The sequence below is a fragment of the Leptopilina heterotoma genome, unplaced genomic scaffold (assembly GCF_015476425.1).
Source record: "Leptopilina heterotoma isolate Lh14 unplaced genomic scaffold, ASM1547642v1 Lhet_97, whole genome shotgun sequence".
NCBI classification, from domain to species: domain Eukaryota; kingdom Metazoa; phylum Arthropoda; class Insecta; order Hymenoptera; family Figitidae; genus Leptopilina; species Leptopilina heterotoma.
Window position 1 is genome coordinate 1,184,709 of NW_025111203.1, and position 10,755 is coordinate 1,195,463.

Genomic DNA, 10,755 nt, shown 5'->3' on the forward strand with positions numbered 1-10,755 from the left:
TTTGATGTAGAAAAAGATAGTAGAAGTTACTCAAATGTCTAAAAATCATCAAAATTGTCATGAAATTTCATCTTTAATCGACTGTAACTCTCTCAATTTTTGTTGAATTTTATTCTGTGACCTATGGATCGAAAGGTAATTTAATAACCTTTCCAATGATACCTCATTTATTATATTTTGACAAGCTAATTTTCCTACAGGTAAGTTTAAGTGGCGTCGCACCTCGAAAATGCAAAATTTGAAGCTACAGAAAAACTGCGCGAGGGAAAAAAATTAAAACTATGATTTTCATACTCAAAAAACACCTACTATTCGAAAAAAAATTGTTTTGTTCGATTGGCAAAAAAAAGTTTTTAATTTGTAAACCTGTGTTAATAGATATTTTTCTTTATATCAATATTATAAGACATTATAAGGGTCATTAATGATATTTTTTACAATAATTGAATAATTAGTTATAATTTAAATATATTATACTATTTGAAAAAGTATCAGATTCTGCTGGGCATTTTGGGACAATTATGTTGTATTTTCCTCAAACAGTTAAGGGGTTAAAAAACATTCAATTATTCAATAAATTTAATTATTTTTATATTAAAATAATTGAATTCTCGAAGAATTTTCTAATAAAAATTGATTTAAAAATTAATTTCAATTAAAATTATAAATAATAATTGAATATTAAAAGCATTATAGCGTTAATTTTTAGAAATAATTGAATTTCGAAAAGGTTTTAAATCTAAATCTTTCAAAATTTGAATTTTCCATACTTTTAACTATAACAATTGTGTAAAATGAATTTTTTTGAAAAAGTTTAATTTAATATTTTTTAAAATTATTTGAAGTTTTTTTTCTAATATATATTTAATTGAAGAATTTCCGAATAATCGAAATTTCGTAAAATTGAATTGTAGACAAATGGATTTGAAAATTCTCGAAGAATTTTTTCAAAAGTTATTTAAATAATAATTGAATTGATTTATTATTATGAGTAATTTAATTTCAAAAGGGTTTGAATTTAAAATTTGTTAAAAATCTTAATTTCTATAAAAAATAATAATGATTAAATGTTTATTTAAAAATGAAGTTATTGATGTTTTCGAATAATTTTACAATTAAAGAAATTCGTAAATAAATGTAACAGAATTTTTTTTTTGAGTATCTAATACATAATTTTTAGAGTAAATAAGAATATTCTTTCGGGTGAGGGAAAAAATCAAAATTTTGTCTGGAAATCAGGGAAAAGACAGGGAAAAACAAAATAAATTTTTTGTGGCAACCCTGTTGTGGGTTTCTCAGATCTTGTAAAAGTTCAACTGTTAGTTAATATACTGAACCAGAAGAAATTTGATTTCACGATAATTGATATGAAAAAACAAAATACCGAAAAATGTTTCTTTCTTTATTTTAAGATATGCCAAAAGGGACGCCTGGGAAAAATATTTTACGGACCTTTTAAACATTGAGTCTTGTGATCGAATGCCAGACTTACCTAAATTGAGAAACATAATGGAAGAAGCTCTGAGTAAGGTGTCGGAACGCCTAGCGAAAATTAGAAGTTTTTGCAATGTCCTTAATAATCGATAACGCTTACTCAATTCCAGCAAAGTTATCGATGCCTGAAGGTATACACACAGATTTAGAAAAGAACCAACACTTATAAATTAATTAAAATGACATTATCATACTATTTATTACATAGTTTATAATCATATTCCCGTCTAGTTGCACATAATTAGACGTAGACGTTCGGCCTGCTTCGTGGAAGCCCCAAATGTTACTTTTCAGAAATTGTTACAAAAATCTTGTTAAATTACATATTTTCTCGGTATTATACCAGAAAAAAAGTGTTATTAATATAAAACTTTGATCAACTGAATCATCATCACTCGCATTCCCTGTCAAATCGCTAATCCACTTGATTTCAAATTTAATGACGAGAAACATTTCTTTCTTGTGGTGACTTTCGCCATAATTATTGCTCTGACAAGTTGTGTTTTAAATTCATGATAATTTTGATCAGTAAAATTTAAAATTACTAAATGTCATGAAATTTATGCGAGTGGCGAAATGTTCAAATGGGAATTTGAATAAAAAAATACTTTTTACTGCGGAAAATTATATTCTGAACCCGTTTTGATAAAAATATTAATTTTTTAATATTTCTTCTTAGACATTTTTTGTTTTTTGAACTTTATGTAATTTTAATTTCATTTTTAATCAAAAGAGTTTGGAAAAAACTTTGTATATCAATAAAAAAAACAAAAAATTTTTTTTAACAAGTTTTTTCATTTTAATTGCGTTTTTCAATTTTGTATGAAGTTTGGAAATTTCTTTCCTATTCGAAAAATTGATTTTTTTAAAAATAAAACATTCGGAATTTAATTTTCTGCCATTTTTTATATAAATAAAGAAACAAAATTAAGACATAATGTCATGGCAACTGTGGCCTCAAATTTATTCTATTATCGGTTAGACTACTTCAAGTAATTCTAAAATGTAAGTGTTTCTTTCTTTAATTATTTTATTTTCAAGAGCTCATAAAAAATGGTTTATAATAATTATGCCAAGATAAATTTAATTTTAAGTATTTTGGAAATTTTTTTATTAATTTACATTATTTAAACAGATCATTTTTTATTATTTAAAAAAATAAATTATTAAAAAAATTATTATTATAAAATATTATTATAATAAATAATATTATAATAATATTATTATTATTATTATAAAATTATTTATTTTTTTATTTTTTTATTATTAAAATGTTCATTTAAACAATAATTTGTAAATGAGAATTTTTTAGTCTGTTATGAAGAGAGAATTTAACTATTTTAAATTATTTTTCTCTCTAATTAATAATTTTTTGGTTTATTTATTGAAAACCATTTTTACTGAGTCTTTTTATTTATAATGTATTTCCGATATATATATATATTTTTATATGTTAAAATAAAAAAATCAAGTTTTGCGATTAATTTTTATATTCACATTTATTTTTAAACGTAAATGTTGAACGTGAATATTGTTCAATATTATTATAATTTTTTGTAAATAGCCGATACATGCAGTACACACAAAATAATTGTTATGTCATCATTTCACTCTCTTTGTTCTTAGTTAAAAACGCGCTATTTACATTTTTGAGGAGAAAAAAAAAAGAATTGGAGTAAATTCGATTAATCTACTCTTTAATTTAAGAATATAATTTGTTTTAAATAATTAAATATATTTAATTGCAATTAAATAATTATTTATTTTTGAAAATAAACATTGAATTCATTGGTTTTTATTGAAGTAAATTCTAATTCTTTCGAACAAGGGATCGAATACAATGAATTTCCTGAAAGGGAATAATTTTATTATTAAGGGAATGTCAAAATCTTGTGAAGTTTCGTAAAAAATTGAAATAATTCTGACATACTCTTAAGAGTATTTTGAATAAGATTTTTTAAAAATCGGAATTTATCTCAAAATTTTGAAATAAATTTTTATAAGAGTACTCGTTGATTAGTAATGTTTACATGAGAAATACAATTTGTTCTGTATAACATTTTCCAGTGTTTTCAGATTTCAAATGTTAGTGGCACGTTTTTAAATCAAGAACATCAGAGTATGATGATTTTCACAAAATATATCTGTTTCACTCACAATATATACATTTTAAAAGCATTTAAAAAAATATCTTTTCTCATTTTGTATGCAGTACAAAATTAATATTAATTATAAAATTTATCTAAATATTGTACTTTGAAGTCGGTGGTCTTGATAATTGTAACGAATATGTAAGAAGTATACTTTGTAAATATTACCGAATCTTAAATATTATTGCAACAAGTGAGACATTAAATTTACAACTTAAAGATAGATTTTGAAATAAAAAATGTAATTTTACATTTTTCCAAATTATTATACTTCTTTTTTTTAAACATCATTCTTTTGAATAAACACATTATTCACTTACTCATTTTCTTTTTAAATAATCAGCTTCCACTAAGCAGTTGCCATTAAATAATACACATGTAAGAATATAACGAAAAAAAGGAAAATATTAATAAATATTTCAGAACTATGTTTGAATTATCCATTGTTAAATTTTATATAACATACAAAATTATTATTTATGCAATATAAAAGAAATTACAATGCTAAATGTTGATAGTATATAAATACAGAAGCGGATTGTCAATGAAAGTGACACATGTTCAAAAGCACAGAAAATATGCCTTGTCTTTAATTTGATACAGCATTAAAAAAAAAATATGTATGCGTAATAAAAATGTAATTTTCTTTCGATATAACAGTTATATTACTAGTATGTACAATTGCTTCTTATTGTTTTATTTCGATATGAAAAAACAACACCTTTTTTATCTCTGTATTTTCAATACAGATAAATATAAATAGTGATCATGTAATAATTGGTATACGAAATTTATAAAACCTCTCTCTTAATTCAATTCTCGAAATATGTTCAAATAACTGTACGCTAAAGTTGAAGACAAACTTTTACAAAATTTCTGATTATAAAATAGATATTGTGCTAATTTTTTCATTTATTTCTCAAAAGTCTGAAAGTTTTGTTAGAAAATCGTGAGAATAACAACCAGAAATTATGCAAACTTTTAAAATTATTTGTAGAAAATACTTGATGAGATTTTGTTTTTTCTTTTATTTCTAAAAAAAAATTGAAATTTTATTACAAAATTGTAATTGAGAAATAGAAATGGTGCAAATTATTTCTTAAACCAGAATTTTTTTAAACATTAAAAAAAGAATCATTTGATAGCAATGAAACGTACCTCAATAATTACCTACTTTATTAATGAATAGAAAGACTAAAAATACTCGCGATTGGATGAACCGATTTTAATAAAAATTGGAGGAGAACTTAATGAGGAATTGTACCTACTTTAGATAAATGATCAAAATTTTAATTAAAAAATATAATTTGTTTAAATAAAGTAACTTTCCAATTCCTCATTAAGCTCTCCTCCAAGTTTTATTAAAATCGGTTCATCCGATTGGGAGCAATTATTGGCTATTTACTATAACGCTACCAATAACTTTGACCTTTAATAACTTATTCGAATTTTGGAAAACTATTTACAGGTTTTTATTATACTATCATAGACTCACTTTAGGAATTTTAACTTATAATTAGTACTTTGTTACACTGAGTTTGTTGCAACTCTTGCTTTCCACGCCAATTTTTGGATATGTTTTGCGTAAGAATTCTTATAGATAGAAACTCAAAAATCTTTTATTTATTTTTATTTATTATCATGGAATATTTATTTGTATTGAATCATCATTGAGTATGAAAAGTATAAGGAAACTAATAAAATTTCAGCTCGAAAGCATTCAAAATTAATGTAATTACAATATTTTAATATGACAGGCAACATAACCTCAATTATTTTTAACTATATTACTTTTACGACTTTTACCAATTTTCATGTCCTCACCAGGGATGGGTACGTATTATACATGATGTATTATACCTGGTTTTCTACACGTATAATACGTGGTATTATACATCTTTAGTTTTCTACGTATGTCATGTATTTTACATACATTGCGTGACGCGCGGGATTTTTAAATTTTAGACAAGAAACATGTGATTTTAATAGTATATTAAATAAATTTTAAACATAATTTCAATTTAAAAATTTATTAATTAACATTGAAAAGTTTTTTTAAAATTTATGTTTTAAAGAAATAGCACACAAACAAAGTTCTAACTGTTCGTGGTCAGGTCAGGTTGTCTGCTGCCGCCAGACCCATTTATAGGTTATACATCTCCATGTGCCAGGCCATGTGTCAGTGATTGTTGTACAATATTGCTTTTTTTAAAATAAAAAAAAATTAACAAAAGAGGTGGAAGGCCGAAACACAATTCCTGGGAGGAATTGTGTTTTATTCCCAAAAATAATAAAGGGAAAAATGTTGCCCTGTGTCCTATTTGCAACAAAACATTGCAAAATACAGCTATAATAATAATTTAGTACTTTTGTATGAAAAAGTTTATTTGAAACCCGTTTATTTTCAAATAAATAATAAATTAACGTGTCTTTTTAAAATTGTTCTATATAAATATATAATACAAGTTATGAAAAAATGTGTGTAAAAAACCATATGAAAAATCAATAAATATATATTATACGCATTTTTTTGTAAACTTACCTTATATGTAACCTTTTTTGGTTTTTTCTTGGTATTTTTAGCAACAATTTAGTAATGAAAACCAGGAAACAAATAAAAAATAATCAAACATATGATTTTTATTATTATTGTGAGGTTTGTACGCATGCGCAGAACTGGACATGTATAATACCAGGTTTTCTACAATTTTCTACGTATTATACGTCATTTATGTATTATACGTAGAAAACTCCGAAAAAAACACTTTTACCCATCCCTGGTCCTCACTTGATCGACGAACGCGCACGCGCAGTCGACTTTGACTTAAAGACAACTGTTGCCAACTGTGACAATTAAATTCATTATGATTGATTTCGATCTAATGTAATTAATTAATAATTAGTTAATTAACTATAAATCAATTAATTATTAATAATTAATTAATGTTACATGTAATTACGATAAATTTACTTGTCAGAGTTGGCGACAGTTGCCTTCCAGTCAAAGTCGAGGTCGACATGGAAATTGGTATTGGAGAATCGCCTTTACTCTTTACTGTATATACCTATGTCAAGAAGAACTTGCCTGGACTTCCCTTGACAAGCTTCGTTTGGAAGCGTTGAAATCGTTGAAATGATCTTTTGTTGCAAAAGCAGTGCGACGAGACCAAAATCAGCTCGGAATGTATATGTAAGTAACGAAAGTGTCAACATCAATTTTACCAATTTCACTGTTTCAATTTGAGATGTAACGTCAGATAGCTGAGCGACAAGAAACAGACGAAACAATGCTATTTTTTGGAGAGAAAAATTTGTATTCACCTTTGTTAATTTTATTCACATTTTAAACATATATGGGAATCAGTTGCTGACATAAGTAAAAATAAAATGTGTTGATGGTTAAGTGTGTTATATGTATATTTGACTCAATTGGATTATGGTAGATTCTCTGAGTTTGTAATCAAATAAAATTTTTCAGGTTAGGGGTGTTTGTTTACTAAATTCATATTTTACATTCAAGTTAATAAACAAACATCCCTAACCTACAAAGTAACATTTAATCAATTTAATCACAAATTAAAAGAATATACCAATATGCAATTGAATAAAATACATTCAAAATTTAATTAACAAAACACAGTTTATTTTTATTTTATGTCAACAATCATTTTCCACGTCCAATATATGAGTAAAAATCATAAAAATGATAAAAGCGGATGTAAATTTGTTTATACCATAACTCTGACATCACAAGTGAAACAGCCTTACAAAAAAATTTTATTAATCGCCAAATCGGTCAAAGAGCGAATTAAATTATCAATATAATCTTCGTAATGTTAAATGAAAAATATGTTTTTTTATGTATCCTTTACATTTTAACGAAGTGAAAATTGATAGAGTAAGTGCATCAATTACGGACAGATTTTAAGAATTTGATTGATATTTAATTGTTTAAGGTAGGTAAAAAATTAAAATAAATTACAAAATTATTTGAACTTATTAAACTCAAGCAAAAAGTAAAAATACGAAAACTTTATATTTATCTATATTTTAATTAAAAATTTCTATTTCTACATATACAGTAAAAACAACCGCTAGAAGTTATATAGATACTTTAACTATTTTTTACAGTTGTAACTATAAATCGTTACTGCGCCTTCCGGAACTATATGAAAACTGGTTACTATAACTAAATGAACCAGTTAATATAACTGACTACAAATAGTTACAATAACTTTTTAATAATTAAATTTACTGTAATAAATTGTACTTATTACTATATTTTACAGTTAGACTAACTAATCTGTCATAGTTCTTTTTAATACAGTTTGTTATACTGACGCCTCCAAAAACTACAATACAATTACGATCTATCTATAGATCTTACTGATCTAGATCTTTTTTAGTTTAACAAAGACACTCTTTAACTATATAAAAAACGTTTTATTAAAAAAATATTATTTGTTTATTTCAAATTTAACAATTCTTTTAGCTCTGCAAGAAATACCGATTCCAGCTGTGTATGTCTTTTTTCAGATTAGAAAACTAAGAAATGCAAAAACCAAAAAGATTTAATTTAAGTAGGAGATTCCGGGATATTAAAAATGTCATAAAATTAATATTAAAATTCACAATAGCGTATTTTGTAACATTTTGAATTTTTTAAAAATAATAATTTGGGGAAAAGATGTCTTAATTATGATCTTATCAAGTTTCGCAAAAATCGGTCTACCCTTTGCAAATCGTAATATTTCTGACCCGACCAGCGATTTTCTATGTAAAAAAATCGATTATTCAAAAAAAGCGGGGGACTCAAAATATATTACTTCAGTAAAAAATAATTATTAATCCTTCAAATTTGGATATTTTTATAAACTTTTTATAAACTTTCAAAATAAAACTTATTTGAAACATAATTTGCTTCATCGGTTATTAACCCTATCAGTTCCTGTGGTCAATATATCGACCGCTATTTGAGGCTTGTATTATTATTCATCATAACTTATATAGTATAGCTGGTAATTTATTTTTATTTTTTTATCATTCAAAGTCGATCTAGTAGCATAATCCTCCAGGCATCACAGTATTTTTAATTATAACTTTAATATTAAGAAAATTTTTAAATATCTGCATCACATAATCAATAGGTAAATAAGGTACATTAATTAATGATAAAAATAAACATTGGCACTGAAAATATATCATCTCTAATAACTCTTTATCTTTCCTATTACTGCGTAAAAAAATTAAAAAATATTTCAGAAAACTATTTATAAGCCGTTTTGTTGTGAGCGACTTTACCCCTAAATGAGGATAAATTCGCTTACCATATTATTATACATATTACACTGTCAAAATATATTATAATCTGCAAAAATAAAACTAAGTATTCTTTAAAATCAATAAAAAAAAATTAAGAACTATGTCTAAAGTTATTGGAATAAATATTTAATATTGTTTTATAAATAAGTAATTAGATTCAAATTAAACGTATATACTCATAACCATAAAAAATAAGGTTAAATTTGACAGTTTCGGGCTTTAACCGTTTTAAATTATTTAATTTTCAGTTATAAGAGTATACTATTATTAAAAAAATCAAATTATAAATTAAAATAATTAATATACTTAAAATATCAAGATGTATCGTAAAAAAATTCTTGAAAGCATATTCTTAATCTGCCGCTGCGTGAAATTTGTATTTTATCATATTTTTATTTGTAGCCAAATTCAAAATTCACCGTCTCAAAATTGACGAATTATGAAATTCTTACGACCATTATATTCAACTAAAATGAATAATTACCATCGGTAAAATTAATTAATAACAAAAATATAAAATCACTTTCATTAAAAAAAACAATCTCAATTACCTTAACACCTTAACCCCCAAAAAACTACCCCTAAGTGAATAATCAACAACGTTACACATTAAAAAATCCCAACCCTGCTAAACATTTGCAAAAATTATAAATAAAATCAACTAACTAGTCAGATTTCATTTCCATGCTAAATTTAATCAATCAATCCCCAAAAACTACCCCTATTTGAAAAATTGACCAAATTACACGCTACAAACATTATTACTCTGCAATTCTTTACGAAAATTAAAAATAAAATCAACAACTAACTAGCCAGACTTCATTTCCATGCTAAAGTAAATCCATCAACCCCCAAAATCTATACCTCTAAAATTGAAAAATTAAAACTACAGTCCAACCTGTCGTAATGCAACTTTATTTTCAACATTTTTTTTGTTTTCAAAAATATCCAAGAACAATTATTTTCACTTAGTTTTAGAATATTTTAAAAATATTACAGAATTAAATTATACAACAATTTTTTAAGCTTTAAGGATTGTTTACTGTAATAAAACTTTTAAAATTGAGTTGCATTCCGACCGATTCGACTGTATTTAAAACGAATGAAATTATTTACGTTATATTATTACTCGAAACTATAAATCAAATCAAATAAAAAAAATAAGTTCCGGACGTCGCTCCTACTTTTTCTAGAACAGTTTCTCTGTATTAATACAGAGTTATTAATTATGCCGGGAGAGGAAGCGATGAATAACCGCCCGAGGCATATTGGCTAATGAAGGAAAATTATTATTTATAAGTTCAAATTTTATTATATACTAGCTGTCGTACCCGTCTTCGACGGGTTTTAGTTTATACCAATACATTTAACAATGTTTCTACCAATCTGGAAAATCAGAAAAAGCCGAAAATTTAATTTGACCGGAAAATTAATAATTAGTTACCAATAGCTATTTCGGTATTATAATATTACTATTTGAATAGTCTTCACCTTTTAGCAAAAAATAAAAAATTATCAAAAATTCGAAAAACCCAATTTCTTAAAATTTAACATTATTTTCTTCTCTTTTATAACATTAAGCTTTATTATTTTTGTGCTTTTGGAAAATACTTTACTTATTAAATTGTCTCGACTCTTTGGTAAAAAATCTAAAATTATGGAAAATTATCAAAAATTCAAAAAACCGAATTTCTTAAAATTCAACATTTTTTCTTCTTTTTTATAGCATTTAGCTTCATTATTTTTGTGCTCTTCAAAAATATTTTACTTATTTAATAGTCTCCATTCT

The 10,755-nt window shown here is 24.6% G+C and overlaps 1 protein-coding gene and 1 long non-coding RNA gene across 3 annotated transcripts in view; one reads left to right on the forward strand and one right to left on the reverse strand.

Annotated features, from left to right (window-relative positions):
- Positions 1-1,879, forward strand: part of LOC122512290 — a 30,076-nt gene extending 28,197 nt beyond the window's left edge. For both annotated transcript variants that reach the window (XM_043628044.1, XM_043628045.1), the window contains exon 15: positions 1,413-1,879. In XM_043628044.1, coding sequence (XP_043483979.1) covers positions 1,413-1,587 — 175 coding nt within the window. In that variant the 3' untranslated portion in view covers positions 1,588-1,879. The remainder of the gene's footprint in view (positions 1-1,412) is intronic.
- A 3,851-nt stretch (positions 1,880-5,730) lies between these two features.
- On the reverse strand, positions 5,731-6,419 carry LOC122512291. Its single transcript, XR_006302610.1, has 2 exons — positions 6,187-6,419; positions 5,731-5,846 (listed from the first exon to the last, which is right to left on the reverse strand). It is a non-coding gene; the product is annotated as an uncharacterized LOC122512291 (long non-coding RNA).
- Between the last annotated feature and the right edge of the window lie 4,336 nt (positions 6,420-10,755).